Genomic DNA, 17,162 nt, shown 5'->3' with positions numbered 1-17,162 from the left:
ACACTTGGCAGGCAAACAGCTTGCAAGAAAAACAAAAAAAAAAATTGTATTTCTATTTCTATAGAGAACTTTTGTACATTTTGTAAATTTTTAAAAAGAAACACACACACAAAAACAAGACACTAACCACCCATTAATAGTACTAAGAAGACTAAATAAGTGGTAAGTGTGCGAACATCGCTTCTGGCTAACAATGATCTGCAATTATCGCGTCGTCCTTTACTCCGGCAGACTAAGATGAACAAACCAAAAGAAGCGGATTGTAACGAGCCAGCTCAGAAACTGACCGAACCCATCTGTGAGCCACCGTTATCGCCGGTGGTTCGCGCCCGTGGTTCCGTCGTTGGCACCTACGCCTTCTATCAAAAGAAGCAAATGGCTCAACAGCTAAACGATAGCGATGACAAGGCCGAGCAGAACAACGAGATGAACAAGTTGGACAAAACAAACATAATGGATATAGACCAGAAGGCGGGAGTCGGCGAGGAAGCCCTGCTACCCTGGCCACCACACAATCGCTATCGCAGCATGGGCGAGCTGCTGGGTATTGTCCAGTCCAATGGACGTATTCAAAGTCTATTCATGTCACGACTAGCTATGGCCTTCATGCGCATTTTCAGGCGCTAGCCCATCAACAGCTATCTGAAGTAGTCGTGTAGGCCAATATTTCAATTGGACGGACCCCCCCCCCCCCCCCCCCCACCCCCAGTCAAGCATTCCAGCAATCCAAGCTCCTTGGCAAGCCAACAGCAAACTGAGTTCCTTAAATGGCTCCCCACTTTCTCATCAACCGAAAATATTTTAAGCTTTGTAACATTTCGGACATAGATCATGAAGCAATCCTTGGACTGGGCCCAAATCAACAAGTTTAATTCAAGTTTTAAATAAATTTCGATTTCAAGTTTCGGCCGCACAGTAAAACCAAGCAATGACTTATTCTTTAAAAGGCCACACTATGGCTAACCGCTTACTATAATTTGTAGAAAAAGAGAGAGCTAAATGGTGAATATTGTTGGGCACTTGTTGGCAGGAAAGTCGTGAGAAAAATGTGCCTAAAAGTGGTAGTGTTTAAGGACTTGAGAGTGCTTGAAGTAATTTCAATTCACAAGTCGGTTATATATGACAAATAATGTCTGCTGGTAAGGATTACAACGCTTCTGATTCGGCAGCATTTAAGACCAATATAAGAGCAGTTGTATACAAAAAATTTACACAAAACTTGAGCGAAGCAAAAGCTGAAGGAGACGAAAAGGAAATGCAGCTTTAGGGATTAAAATGAAATAATTCAATGGCTTTGCTTGAAAAGTAAAAATTAGTACCGAAAACATTAAATACTGAAGTCTATTTCGGGCATTCGGTTATTTTGATTCTCTGCTCAGTGGAAATTAAATTCTTCTCTGCATATTTCTGCATATTCCCCATATATGCGCTACTCCAGTCAGGGGCGGGCTGCAAAGGACTTGAACAGGACCATACATAAACCGTTTAAGTGCATTAAAAGCGCATCGCGCTGAGCCGCGTGAGCTGAGGAACATGCGACCAAATCACAAAAGGACCAACTGCAACAACAGCAATAACAACGACAAAAAATAAATAAAAAAAATCAGTTTTTAAAACTAAACAGCCGTTCTTTGGCCGCTGAGACCGAGGGGCATGTATGCAGGGCAGGATAGGCAGGCCGAGCATTTAGAAAATAAATTTAGTTGAACAAATCTCAGACGAGGATTCCCAAAGGTGCCGCGCAATGCTAGCCATGGCGACGACAACAACATAAAGGGTCGTTGTAATTGTAAGCTGCCAGGGCTGTCAGCTCAAATGTGGCTACAAATAATGAGTATGCGCCACCAAAGTGCAGTTCAAACTAAGGACTGTAACAAAGTAATTGAAAAGAGCACTGCGAGTGTACATCTCTTTAATACTCTACAAAGGACTCTCTGCCTCTACAAATGCCTTGAAGTCTAATTGTCTGCACCATTTTTAATGGATATTGTAAAGGGCTGAGAAAAAATAAACAGAAACTTGTTTTAAAAAATCAAGCTGATCATACGAATTATACTTTAATTAAACGGTTGCAATTTATATTAATTTAAAATAAACTTAGAGAAAAAATACAATTATAGCTTAAAGTAGAAGTTTACAATTTTATATATAATTTATAAAAATCAATTGGCAAGGTCAACGGGGTGTGACTTCTTTAGCCTTCTTCTCACTCTAGTTCTTCCTTGGCTTAAATAATATTTGTTACTTGTCTTGACTTACTTTTACATTAAAAGCCGAACGAAGTTCTCCGCCGGATCAGTTAACATAACATATTTAGAACAAATTGATTCTATTCGTATTTATTAAAAAAAAGGGTATGATTACTATTTTGTATGAGCATTTATTTTCAAGCAAGATCTAGTGGCCCTCTCTTATCATATTTGCTGTTCAAACAAGGACTAGGAGACCTTTATTATGTATATATGTAGTATATGTATTTAGCAAACAAAATAATATGAGAATCATTTTAGGCATATATTGCTCCTAAATGGTTTACTATTCTCTATGACCATTCGTCTGAGACAAAGTGTAGTTGAGCTGAGGTCCTTTTGAGCTCTTCGATGTTTAAAGAAAGGCTGGAAGACCTAAAAAAAATATTTCGTACAAGAAATAATGTGCGTATTACCATTTGTTATAGCCATGGTATTTAGTTAGATTTGAAAAAGAAGTTAAATAAATTTCTGATAATTAGTTAAATAAATGAAACAATTATGTAAAATTATTCTGGAAGACGCAAATGTGGACTAAAAAAGTTATTTGAAGTGGGTCTGGAACCAACAAATCTTTGATGGTTGTATTCTTCAAGACAACAAAATGCTGAAATCGAAATGAAATAAAATTCCTAGTTCAAAATTTTTGGTAATCAGAATACTACTTGTATATCGTAGAGGTATTCCAGCTTAAACAAGTAATGCTTGCGGAAAAATTGTTAAATGAACTCCAACAAACATAATGGCTATCAATGAATGCATCCTGTTTCTTCAAAACTGAACTATAAACCAAATAAAATACGTTGATAGCCAACTTTTGAAAATCCGACTCAAGTTAATAAAATTACTGTAATTACTATTATTCAAAATAAAATTTGATTAATTGGGTAAAATTGAATTCCTCGGAATTTACTTAAATTGTAAAATGATAGAATTATTGAAATTGCGATTGATAAAATTAAAGCCATTACCCCTCCTAGTTTATTTGGGATTGATCGTAAAATAGCATATGCAAATAAAAAATATCATTCAGGTTGAATGTGGGCGGCGGTTACTAAAGGATGGGCTGGGATAAAGTTATCTGGGTCTCCTAGTAAATTAGGATTAATTAGAACTAAACAAATTAAAAAAATAGTATAATAATAAACCCTACAATATCTTTGAATGAAAAATATGGGTGAAATGGAATTTTACCAATATTTGAATTTAATCCGATGGGGGCACGGTTTGTTTAGACGACTTTTTCTGGAACCAATCTACCGTATATATGTATATATTGTATATATTTATGAATTGTTCATATTGCATTAAAGTACGAGTATTTTTAAAAAAAGAGCTCGAATGCATTTAAAATCGATTTAAAATTATTTTACTGCAGTTCCTTTTGTAAACTGGCAGCTGTTGCTCCAATATTATTATCTGAAAGAGTATACGAAAGAGTATTAGCAGTGTTCATAGATTTTTGTAGCTAAACGAATTTGTTGATCGTGGCTAACACAGAGAGAGGCAGAGGCCCTCTAGCTGGACCCCAACTCTTTGCTCTGTTGTGTGATGTGGGGTGTGTGTTGTCCCCTTTTTAGAAATGCCAAAATATAATTTTTGCGTGGATTTGCGTTGCCACAACAATAACTTAAAGTGCAACAACAACAACTACAACAAATGTCTCTGGCACTTTTGCAACTGCTGCGACGGCTGCTTATCGCAACGTCGACGTCGCTGCTGAAGTCAACGTCGCCGCCAGCACTAATGTGGCCTATGTGGCTCGGCTCGGATCTGGAGCTGGGATTGCATGTCCTTCTGTGAGACATAATTTTTAATAATCTACAATGTGATGCCATGTGGTCGGGAAGTGGGGAGCTGGGGAGCTGGGGGTGGTTGCCAAAATGGCAGCTGCATGCCAAAAAAAAAAAAACACAAAAAAAAGAGAGAAGAAACGCTCACATGCAAATGGCTTTATTTAATACAAACACGCATACAAGTACATACTATACATACTGTATGTATGTACATATGTATGTATATGTATAAGTTAGTGTGTGGGCATAATATTTTTATGCTCCCCACCAAGGTGTTAAGAAATATATACAAATGCGTGTGTGTGTCGGCAAATTGCCTCGTCTAAGCTCGAGATTGATGCTGCAGTCGCTGGCGCTGGTTCCGACGTTGCCACGCCCACTTAAACGCGTGTAGGTGGGCGGCAATGTGGTAATTAAATTATCATGCCGCCGCGCCGCCAACTTATAAGCTTACCCCAACAGTGTGTGTTTGTTTGTCTGTTTGCTGTAACTTAAGAGCCCGCCAGTAAGGGGTTAACATTAGCGCTCTCTTTATGACCCGCACACCGGCTTGATAATAAGTGTGTGATTTGTTGCTGCTGTTGTTCTAGTTGTTGTTGTGGCTGCTGCCTATGATTAGCATTTGCATTGCAATTTATGATGTCGCAGCCCAACAACAACAGCAACAATTATAAGAGCTGTGCGCAAGCGCCTTCATCAGGATAAGAAATGCCAAGCAAATTCGAGTCAAATACTCATAACTGATTCGACAACCCGCCTAGATTATGATAATCCCATGACAGATCTTAAGTAGGAACTAAAATACAATTTTTTTTAAAATCACAAATAATAGTAATAAGAAGAGATGATCTTCGATCAGAAGATGATTCTTAACCAATTAGACAAACCACAATATCAATAAATGTTCTTAATTTCCAAGCAAATGGCAGTCTGCTGCCAATTAATTCTTCCAAAGATGATCTATTAGGTTTAAATCTTCTGTCACCTGACAATAGCATTTAATGAACAGCAGAATATAAATCACAAATAATAGTAATAGGAAGAGATGATCTTTGATCGGAAGAATGTTAACCAATTAGACAAACCACAATATTAATAAATATTCTTCCTTTACAAGCAATTTGTAGTCTTCTGCCAATTAATTCTTCTAAAGATGATCGATTAGATGTAAATCTTCTGAACGGCTTTATAAGCAAACATGTTCCTGTCTGGAAAAGTTTCATTTAAAGTTGAAATTGTTCATCAATTGTAATGGTGAGTTGAAGTCAGATTTGTCCTTATTTTCCACTTGACGTCTGTTAACTGATTTTTGTACTGACCACCATACCTTTGAGATTATTTATAGCGAGGAGAAACTCTACTGGCTGGCATTTTCTAATCACAGAAAAGGAATTTTAAAACTGTAAATCAGAACACTCAAATACTCGATACGGAGTAAGCTGGGCTCGAGTATGAACAGCACGTGCAATGGAATGGGAAAGGACATTGCTTTAGAGAGGCACTTAAAGACTATTTAGATATGTATGTTTGCGACTGTGGCTGTGACACAATGTCTATGTGTGTGTGTGTGTGTGTGTGTGGCCGGCAGCAGCAGCTGTTGCCCAAAATGTGAACTTAGAGTGTGCATTTCATTAAACAGGAGACAAAAAACATTACTTTTAAAACGCGATAAAACACGTTGAAAAACTGCAAATAGTTGCAGAAAAAAAACGCAAATGTTGCGCATTAAAAAATGAATGCACATACATATACTTGTACATATGTACATACATGTGTATGTATGTTCCTATCAAGATATTTTTTCATACATATAGTACATATGTATGTGTGTATGTGCGAGTATGTGTGTCGCTCGTAGAACGCGCTCAAATCCCAAGCCACCAAAGTGGGCAGAAAAAAAGCCAAGCTGGCAAAGCAGAGCTACGAAAACAAAAAAACAAAAACAAAATCCAAAAAAATTGTGTAAAGCGTGCATTTACATAATGAAAGATGTGTAGCACTGTGTGTCCAATGGGCACGCTGCATGTCACAGTAAATGTGTGTTGGTGTGTGTGTTGGTCTGTCGGGCAAAGGATATGCAAGGACGGAGGCGACGATGACCGTCGGCCAGTGCGCAACGTCATGTGCGTGGCATGGCAAGAGAAAAAAACCAAATAGAACTGAAAAAATGAAATTATAAAATATTGAAGCGCATAAGAAATGCGCAAAGAACAAATTTATACACACACAACCACCCACCCACACACACACACACACTCATATATACACTGAAAGAAATAGCAGCATTAATATCACAATTATACTCCGCAATATCTTGATCTAATAGAGATCACCTAACAATGAAATCAAAGAAGGTCTATTTATCTATATAATTTGCAACATAACGAGCGGCATTATTAAAATAAGCACCAAAACTTGTAAGGATAAGGATCAGGAACCTATCTAGAAACTCTGCCTAGCACTAAATGCCAGCAGCTATGCTGCAACCCATCTCTTCGGCTGAACTTTTCAAACAGCGAGACACTCCCCAATCAACAGATGTTATGACGTCGTTAATTGCCAATCATATCTGAATATCCACTTGTGATCTGTGTCCTTAAGTGACCGCAAGATAAATGTAAATTTAAATTCACAAATAAAATCTCTAGGGAAATCTGTGGGACCACTTACTACTTCACCGGGTTGAAGATTTTCTCTTCTTGCTCCTCACTTTATTAGTCTTATGTATAAGTCCTTAAATAGAATTAAGTTTTCTCCTCTACTTCCTATTTTTTTTTAGTTTGTTAGGTTTATAATGTTTTTGACCAAATTTCCCCCAACGTGTCGGAGACATTATTTTATTGTTTTTTTTCTATTACTATTATTATTTATATTAACATCAACATTGCCTATCGACATATATAAAAATTATTAAAAAAAAGTATAAGCTAAGAAAGCCAAAGTAGGAAAAATCTAATCAAATTTTTATTTACCTAAAGCTTTCTCATCTTTCAAATAGAATTTAAAACAGTATATTATTATTACATTACATTATTATTATTTATTATTATAATAAAATACATGTTTATTGTAATCTGCACAATTTGTTAATTTATTAAAAAGAAATAATTAAATAAATTATAAAGAAGGCATTAATACACATTATTTTATTGTTGCTTTTATTATTTTTATTTATATTTATGCCAACAAATATTCGACATAGGAAAACAATCTATAAAAATTATTTTAAGAAACGTTTAAGTTTGGAAAGTAGAATTATTATTGTTTAATTAATTATTTTACATTTATTTTAGAAGCTTTCTCATGTTTTAAATTGAATTTAAAACATTATATTATTATATATATTTAATGTAATATATTATAATAAAATACATTGATTTAAGGAAATGAATAAATAAATTGTTAAAAAGGCTCTCAAAACATCCACAGTTGAAATGAAATTTTCTAAACCCTTGATTTGATTTGATTTTTTTCGGTGCACCTCACACACACACACACACACACACACACACACACACACACGGAGAAAGAGGGAGGGATGAATTCCAAGTCGGGCCGCTAAAAGCGCTGCAAAGCTCGCGGTTGGCTGGGGAGAGAACATCACTTACGAGCCGCACACACACACACACACACACAATTAATGTCCTTTTAGATACAAATGAAATTTATAAGCAGTCAGCGTGTATGTATGTGTGAGGGACGCCCAAAAATGCTTGCACATTTTTTTCATCGAGCTGTCCCAGGCTTGAAACCCAATCCCTCCCCCTCCCCCTCCCACTACTCTAACACACACTGAACACAATTTTGAATAAAATTAAAATTATTAGCTACAAATGAATAAAAAATATACACACATACTATATATATGTATATATGTATATGTATAAAGACGCCAACGGGCGTGGTCGCTCAACAAATGCGCATAATGAGCAGGCGGCCTAACAAGATGGGTGGAGCTGGTGGTGTTCGGCGGTGTTCGGCGGTTGGCGATTGGTGGTTCAAGGATGGGAGCTTGGTTTGCTGGATTTGGGCGAATTTTTTTTCTAGCCTTCTCCTTTTTTTTAATTTTTTTTGTTGCTCGCTGGTCGGCCGACCGTGGCGGCTAAGCACTTTTCAGTTGATATCGCAAATCCTCGGGTGGAGCGCTTACATAATGATATGTGGCCGCTGGCGACGTCGTAGTCTGGAGCTGTTGAGACGACGATGTCATTTGCTGTTCTTTGTTTTTTTTTCTTCTCTTTCTTCTTCCTCTGCCCTTTTCTGTTTTTTGCGGCTCCTGCACTTGCATGCCAGTTGCGTTGATTTTGGACCGACCGCCAAAAAGCGACCACAAACAGCGGCACAAAAGCAACTTTGGTTGGAAAGAGAAGAAGAATTGAAGCCTAACTGGAAGCTTTAAGAGATAATCGGATTTAATCACTAAACACCTATTGAATTAAAGAAAGAAAGAGATTAATTTGTTGGAAAGAGAAGAAGAATTGAAGCTTTAAGAGATAATTGGCATTAATTACTAAACACCTATTGAATTGAAGAAAGAAAGAGATTAATTGTTTGGGAAGAGAAGAAGAATTGAAGCCTAACTGGAAGTTTTAAGAGATAATCAGCATTAATCACTAAACACCTATTGAATTGAAGAAAGAAAGAGATTAATTGGTTGGAAAGAGCGATGAATTGAAGCCTAACTGGAATCTTTAAGAGATAATCGGCATTAATCACTAAATACCTAAATAAATAAATACTACCAAGATACTCCCATTGGGAGGCTGACTTCAATGACAGGACTTGGAGCAACTTCTCCACCCGTGATACCATAATCAAAGTTCTGGATGGGTCTCTCCCTTTTCAGCCTCCACAGACTCGGTCTCCTCTACGACAAGCCCTCTAAAATGACGTACACATACCATTGTATATGATATAACTTGGTTTTGACATAAATTCTCTAGTTAAACCCTCTACCGGAAGCGTAAAAAAGGCATGTTGGGTTTGTGCAAAGTATGTGACAGCGAGAAGGAAGCATCATCTTAAAGTATAGATATTCTTGATCAGGTATTCTTGACAAGCCGAGTCGATAAAGGAATGTCCGTGTATTCATCTGTCTGGATGAACGCCTGGATTTCGGAGCTGGTTAAACTCACATTCACTAAACTTGGTATGTAGACTCTTATAATAACTAGGCAGCACGAGCTTATTTTATTTTTTGACTTCCCTCCCTCTCTGTTTACGCTACAGAATTTTGTCAATACTGTCCACATTTCAAAAGCTAAATAAATCAAACTTTTAACACGTAATCTGTATACAAGTATCTATTTTGTTTAAAATGGCATCCAAATCGCTCAATTCTAAGAAAATAGCTTGAGCTCGTTCTTCTTCTTCTTTCTTCTGCTATGGGCGCATATAACTCAGTGATGGAAGTTTCTTTGGATACAGGGTATTTCACTGTAGCGTTCTCTCTTGTTTCAATAGTCATTGGGTATTCAAGAGCGAGAATCTTAGGTATGACTCGATATATTGTATTATGCATTAAATAGATGGCAGAATAGTGTAAGAAATTATGTTTAATGTTTAAGCTTTAGATTTTCGGTGGACTTTCCAAGTGGACACTCCCCTGGCCAATTTCTGTCCCAAGACAGTTCTCACTGTATTGTAATTGAATATGTTTGTTTTTCGACGATTAATCGGTGGATTTTTCTCAGTTCTACGTTGATTAAGGGCTTTCATTTGTTGCTAACGATTATGCAATGTTTAACAAAGTTTATCAATCAATATTTATGATATACCAATGAATCGGTCCATCAAGAATCGTCGAAGGACTTTTTTTTTTTGGTTTTCCCATAGGGGAAACTCCAAAAAATAAAATAAACTCGTCCTTTCTCGGACCTGGAATCTGGATACCAACTTTGGTTATTCTAGCTTTTATAGTTTCTGAGATCCTTGCGGTCATCCAGACAGACGGACAGACAGACAGACGGACAGACGGACTGACATGTCTAGATCGATTTCTCTCGTCATGCTGACCAAGAATATGTATACTTTTTGGAGTCGGAGATGCTTCCTGTTAGATACTTTGCACAAACCTAATATGCCCTTTTTACCCCACGCATACAGGATATAAGAAAACCAACCCAATATATTCCACTCCACTCTATTCACCAATGCTTGGTTCTCGACTGCAAGGTAGAAAGTATGTTCAAGAATATTTTTTTTTTTGAGGCGATGCTCTCTCCTTGGTAGTCTAGTGATTTCTAGGGATTCCGCTGTATCAAATGTTTTCCTTAGCATTGTCCAGCACCCTATTTCCTCTAGAGTCTAGACTCGCTATATCGCAGATGATCTGTGTCCAGACAAGAGTGAAGGCTCGCCACTGATTCGCCATAGACTCCAATGAGAAGACGTTACACTTTCGTTCATAAACATAGCTTTAATTGTTACGTACATATATGTATGTGGGGGGTTTGTGTATATCGATCAGTTTATCAGTGTATAATATTATTATCAGTAGGTATAATTAAAAATAAATGCTGGCCACTCGCACCTTTCTTCCTCTATTTCTTTAATTCTCTGCTCAATCATTTGCTGCTGTCCATCTCTCGCTCTCTACACTTTCAATTCGAGTCATGCAGCACAATTTGTTGTTGTTGTTGTTGTTGATGATGTTGTCTTTAGCTTTCGCTTGCGTCGTTTGCGCGCCTTCCTGCGCAACCGATCGAACTCTCTGATGTGCTGCACGATAAAGTGCTTGAACTCATCACCCTCGTATTGGCGGCACGACATTGTAAATAGGATTAGCGAATTAACATAGAAAAAAAATCTTATATCATAGTTGTGTATATTAGAATTGGGGCCGTAATCGTGACGGTTCTTGTCACGCTCCTGCTTTTGCTGATCGTGGCGCTGGTGGTGGTGATGTTGCTTGTCTTCCTGCTGCTCTCGCTCTTGCTCCAGTCTCTTCAATTCCTTTTGCCGTTGGTATTGATTGTGATTGTGCTTGCGAGGCTTCTGGCTGGGCGGAGCATCTTCGGGATCATCAGCGTAGCGACGATAGCGTTTGGCCGTATTGAAACGTTCCCGCAAATAGTCATAAATAATCGTAGTCGTGGTCATTGTCGAGGTCGAGGACGAGGACGAGCTTGAATGCTTGCCTAAAGTCCTCGTTATATATGGCGCCACATGCTGTAGATAGAGCCAACGAGCGCTCATCTCGTTTCCTTTGCTGCGAGCGCATGTTGCTCGTGTTGGCGTGTTTGTTGTTGTTGTTGTTGGTGTTGATGGTGTTAGTGTCGAAATTGTTGTTGATGTATTTACTGGTATAATTGTTGTTGTTGTTATTGGCAGCATTGGCTTTATTGCATCGTGAACATTCTGATAATGATGAAGATGTTGATGTTGATGTTGTTTGTGATTGTGATTGTGATTGTAATGACTGTGATGATGGAAATCTACAGCAGTGGCTGCAACGCGTCAATGATCAGCAATCAGTGGCCCCCAAAACATCTTCGATATCTTTGTATCGTCCTCGGTTATAAAGAATTGACGACCCAAATGTACAAACTCCTTGAGCGACAATTGGCCATCGCCATTTTTGTCTATCACAGCGAAAGAAACGGCAGCGTCTTCATCGGTCAGTCCCAGACATTGGAAGAAGAGCTTATATTGTTCGAGATCCAAGTGACCGGTGTGATCAAAATCTACGGCCTACAGCACAAGAGAGATAAGCACTCGATTAGACTATGTTCTAAATTTGAGAGAATTCTACTATTGTTTGCTCACCTTAAACAAATACGGCAGAAAGCGGCCAATGCGTTTAGCCATCTTTTTGTCGTTCAAGCGATGGTGTAAATCGGTTAGAAACTGCTCAGCAGTCACCAAATTGTAGGGTGTTATCTCGCCAAATTGCTCTTCCCAGGTCTGTTTGATGACATCCATGAATTCGGCGGCCACTTCCGGCGACAAGTGTCCCAAATCGTTGAAACGTTTTGCCAGCAAATTGAAGTCATCGAACGATATGACGCCGTCGTGATTTACATCCAATATGCGATGCAATGTGCGCATTTTGCGGCGCCAAAACTCTGAGTCGCCCTAAATCGAATAAATTAAACATTTTTGACAAATTAGCGATAGTTTTTGAATTTTTATTACAAATAAAATTTGTAAAATGTAAAAAATGAGTAAAGCAGTTGAAAATAGCTGAGACACACACCATTCTAAACTGCAACTCCAAAAACTCTCAGCAACTGCTTGAGAGGACAACTGCCACAGGAACTGCACACATTCGCCAGCTAACTGCTATGTGACTGAACAAAGTTAACTGCTTGTGCCTAGTGTGGACACAAACCTGAGGCAATGGCACGCGTCGCGCATGCGCCGCCCACTTTTTTTTTCTTCTTCATACTTTTTTGTTACAACAGTCGAGTTCAAAAAACCGCCTTGAATTTTCGAAAAGCGTAATGCGCAAAACACGTTTCACGCATACCCAGCACGATTATTGTTACTTCCCTACTCTTCTTTTTTTGGCTCTGCCTGTCTCTGCTTGTCTGCCTGCCTTCTTTACAACATTTACATATGTAAGTACGTAAAAAAGTTCACTCACCCGCTCGCTGCGCTTGGCATTTGTATTCAGACGACGCCGCTCGAACTCATCATCCGAATCGGAATCGCTGTCGCTCTCCTCGCGACGCATGGTGGCCGGTGCGCCCGTTTTCTTTGAATATTGGCGCACCGCCGGTACCAAGCTGGTGTGTGGCATTTGATGCCAAGGTATACGTGAGCCACTGCCATTCTTCTCCAGTAGACGCTGTAATCAGATTATAAAGAGATGGCATAAGTATTAGTCGTGCTTTAATTCAGCAACTGATTGACAAATAGACTAGGAATTGAGTATAATAGTTTACAACTACTATTATATTACCGTTACAGTTTAAGATACGTTGCGGTTCCACCAAATGCAACTGTAATACATACAAGCAACTGTATTGTCACTGCACTGCTTGCCGTTTTGAACATAACCGCTACAGTTTTAGAGTCGCACTATTAACAAGTCCAAATAAACCAACCACGTGGCCACCGCCCTCATTATATTTTCGTATATTCTGTAAATATTTACGCGTAGCGAACAAAAACCAAAACTAAAATAGAAACCGAAACCGAAACCGAAACAGAAACAAAAGCCAACAACTATTCTGAAGCTGTACTTGTTTTCTTTTTGGCGCCTCACTGACCTTGAGATTGTTTTTACAACTGGCCTGTTGCGAGAGCTTGGCTCGAGGCTCCCAAAATCATTCCATTCCACCAAATCTAGCTCTGAATTTTGATAATTTACATATACATACATATGTATGTATGCATGTATTAAAATGTGTGCATGTGTGTACGAAAAGCTCATTAGCTGCCCTTTATATGTTTCAGGTTTTAATACCCTACAGCACAAGACGTATCAGTTGTTTATGCGAAGAACTGGGCGCTTAGCTATCAGAAGTCTTTGTTGTAGGCCACTCCGTAAGTCGTAGTGGCTGATCAATTCCGAATATGATTGTTTATCAAATCGCTTTTCAATTTGTGTTTAAAAATCAAAAACCTTTCGAGATTGCTTCACGCGTGGCGATTAAATGTGGAAATGGTGGAAGCTTCGAAATTGGAATGTAAACATGTTGGACATTTTTAATGAGCTCTTGCTGCTTTGTTGTTGTTATTTCAGCGAAACTGATAAGTGCAACAAACTGTTAATTAGAAGAGAAAGAGTGTTGTCGGAGGCTTTTAAAAATTGAAGAAGAAAAGATTACATTCGTGTAGCTGCCTGCATACATAATTCAGCAATAAACATTGTCAATGCTTTTCTTGTTGCTGTTTTGATTTTTCGTTTGATGATATCACAGGCCCAGTATTTAGACCTTTGGGAACTACAAATATGAACTTTGTTCGAAAACGAAAACAAGTTTCGAAATGCCCAAAAGCAGGCCCAATAAATACAGACACGAGCCTCTTCTCTTTTTTAATATAAATGCAAGAAATAAATGAGGAGGAAATATTTAATTCGAATTCGTCTGGTGGCTTCAAGCAACGGACGGAACAAGTTTCAAGTCCACAAACAAAAGGCAGACAAACAAACAAAGCAGCAGAAAACGAAAACAAAATACAACATATTTAAATACTTTTTTTCTGATTTTGTTTTATTTATGTTTATGCCAAGACCGACCAAAGTGCCGAAGAATTCGAGCAACAGGTCAATGTTGAAAGAAACGGAAACGCGAATCAAAGCGAGTGGGCTAGGGGAAAGGAAGAAGGAAGCCTTCAAAAGCAGATACTGAAAACTAAAAGCATAAAAAACTCTACAAAATACACTTAAATATTCTATGATTACTGAATAGAAAGGAAGTCACTTATAATTATAAAAAAACAATGTAAGGATTTAGCAAGCAGGTAATGGTATGACTATGGTATAAAGTATATATTTTGTATGCTGTTCAAGAATTTATGCATGCATATAGTCCTGTCCTATCCTTTGATTTGTCTGCATTTCCCCCCTATTGTCTTGTAAATGGTTCGCGACAAGGCTAAGTCGAGCGAATCAGCAATGGCTGTAAAACTGTGAAGCATTTAGTCAGCTGTTCTAAGCCTTCGATTTCGAGGACAGGTAAATAAACATTGCAGAGCATTGTTATTGTTTTTGTTGTTGTTCTTGCTGTCGGAGCCTTTGGCCCTATGCGCAAGGTTTTTGCGCACTACGAAAACTTTTAATAAGAATTGCGCAGTGCGCTGCCAAAAATTTGCTGCTCACCCCTGCCTGCTACATCTCCCCTGCCACTCCTTGAACATATTAGGGGGGTTGAAAAGCAGTTTTCACTCAGCAGCTTTGAATTCTGGAATGTGCCGATTTCTGTAGTTGTTGTTGTTGTCGTTGTTGTTGTTCTTATTTGTTGTGTGAAAGATGCGTGTGGTTGTCATATTGATTGGAACGTATGTATGAGCAGAGGGGGGGAAGGAAATGAGGTCGACGTTCGGTATGCGAATGAAATTTTGACATGCAGAATATGCTTTTAGTTTTTACATATATGTGGCCCATAAATTAGGCATAATGTATTGATATCCAAATACTATATGCAATCGAGTTAGTGGCTTACAGTTTTAAAAGAACTGTGTGCACTTAGCTACTCACTAACAGTTTTGTAGACGTTTCTGCGCTTAACTTTCTTTATTTTTTGTGTATACACAAAGCCCAGTCCGTAGCTGCCTAATAGGTATTTGCCTAAGCTCTATTGTTATTTGCCATGCTCTTGTTTCTGTTTGTTTATGGTGGCCTTAAGTTAATTGGTGTGCATATTCTAAGGAGCTACTAATATTTATCTGTTTATCTGCCTTTTTGCATGTTTTTCCTAACTTTTCTGAACAGTTTTAGATGCACACACGGCTGCCTGCATGCAATACCACCGCTACATTAGGTTTCAGCGGCATTGGCCTCATTCCTCTGCTTGTGGTTTTTTTTTTTAAGCTCTTTATAATTTAATTAACTCCACTTAAAAGAAGAAACAACACGCATACAAATCCACACACACACACACGAACACAAACACTTACATTGTTGTAATCGGCAGCAGCAACAACAATGTGAGACGACGACGAGCTGGACAGCTGCTGTATTTGTTGTTGTTGCTGGAGTGCACCCACTGTGGCGGCCATATTGCGTTCAAGAATTTCTCTCGAAGTGCGCAAAAGGCCGCGGCTTACAATGGATAGAGCCATTTTAACTGTTTTTGTTGTTTTGCTTGTTGTTGTTATGGTTTTCTATACAGTTGCACTTTTAACGGTGCTTCCGCTGCTGCTTCACAGTTTTAGCTGCACTTTCTTCTTTTATGTATCAGTCAATTAAAAAGAGATGTGCAAATTGAAGATGTTGCCTTGCTGTTGTTGCTGTTGGTGTTGCTTTCGTTGCAGTTACAGCGCTCATTTATTAACCGGTTTTCGAGTTTTTAACTAAAAGCACTTATTTCTTCTTGAAGTTGTAACACATCAAAAAAAAAGAAACAACGTTTAAGAGTTTTATTTTTTGTTTGCTCTGCTTTTGCGTTTTGCTCTTCTTCTTCAAACTTCTTTTATTTTGCTTTACTTCTTTTACGCCACCTCCTCCTTTACATAGAAAGAGACACAACCGCTCACTTAGACGTTCGAATACGTTTTGAAAAAAATGAAGTTGATATTTTACTTTTATAAGCGCTGCGTTGCCGGCGAATAAAGAGAGCGAGAGCGAGAGCAAGAGTGCGAGCGTTAAATTTCGAACTCAGTTCGAATATTTAGTTTCTCTCAAGCAGACCACCACCACCAAAACAGTATATTAGGCTTTCTCGTTTATTCCTTACTATAAGTCGTGTTGTCACGAATACGGGGGACTTAAGGAAAGACAGTATAATATGTACATATGTATGTATGTATATCTAATAAGAAAAAATAATATACTATGTGTATACATATACATATGTATAACAACTTAGTGAATATTGAAATCATTATGAAATAGTGTACAATTTAAGTACCTGTTGCTGACAGGAGGTATTTGGATTTCGACACTCCATCCGACATCGCTGTGATAAATGTACCGGGATGGTATATAGTATATACATACATACATATGTTTGCAGGAGTTAATCCTAAGCAGCATACGCTAACCGCGTGGACAATACTGTGATCGTTCAGGACATGTGTAAAAAGATTATATAAAGTCACCACTCGTGACTCACGAGGATGCCAGTTCGGAGCTGAACGATCGTATGGTTTTTATTTATTTTTTTTTTTTTTATTGAGAAGAGCGCAAGAGAATAAAGAGAGAATTTGTGGAAAAGCGAATCTCTATTCGAAATTCGAACATTTACCTATGTTTGGGCTGTGCTGATAAATTATATCATTATTGTATTATAGTATAATAATATATACATAGATAGTATTCTACTAATATACATACATACATATGTATGTATGTATAATAGTCACACAGCTTAAATATCTTAAAAGCCTTCTTTAAATGGTATTTGCAGCACTCTCGCCTCAACAACAACAACATCTGTTGACCGGCGGCCAATGGCCCTGATGCTCTCATTAATGTACGCATAGCAATATATCCGTTCATTATATA

At 38.1% G+C, this 17,162-nt stretch overlaps 2 protein-coding genes across 2 annotated transcripts; one reads left to right on the top strand and one right to left on the bottom strand.

The window, feature by feature from the left end:
- Nucleotides 1-13: 13 nt before the first annotated feature.
- On the top strand, nt 14-649 carry LOC115629385. Its single transcript, XM_030525839.1, has 2 exons — nt 14-162; nt 232-649. The coding sequence occupies exon 2, from the start codon at nt 238-240 to the stop codon at nt 625-627; it is 390 nt and encodes a 129-aa protein (XP_030381699.1). The 5' UTR covers nt 14-162; nt 232-237; the 3' UTR covers nt 628-649.
- Nucleotides 650-10,443: 9,794 nt separating this feature from the next.
- Nucleotides 10,444-16,159, bottom strand: LOC115629347 (sarcoplasmic calcium-binding protein). The gene is made up of 4 exons (XM_030525795.1): nt 15,614-16,159; nt 12,633-12,836; nt 11,813-12,121; nt 10,444-11,737 (listed from the first exon to the last, which is right to left on the bottom strand). Exons 1-4 carry the CDS (start codon nt 15,776-15,778, stop codon nt 11,504-11,506), a joined length of 912 nt encoding a protein of 303 aa, XP_030381655.1. The 5' UTR covers nt 15,779-16,159; the 3' UTR covers nt 10,444-11,503.
- Nucleotides 16,160-17,162: the final 1,003 nt, after the last annotated feature.

This window comes from Scaptodrosophila lebanonensis, unplaced genomic scaffold (assembly GCF_003285725.1).
Source record: "Scaptodrosophila lebanonensis strain 11010-0011.00,11010-0021.00 unplaced genomic scaffold, SlebRS2 tig00000142-arrow-arrow-pilon, whole genome shotgun sequence".
Lineage (NCBI taxonomy): Eukaryota > Metazoa > Arthropoda > Insecta > Diptera > Drosophilidae > Scaptodrosophila > Scaptodrosophila lebanonensis.
Note: the sequence above shows the minus strand (reverse complement) of the source record. Positions and strands in the feature narration are given on the sequence as shown.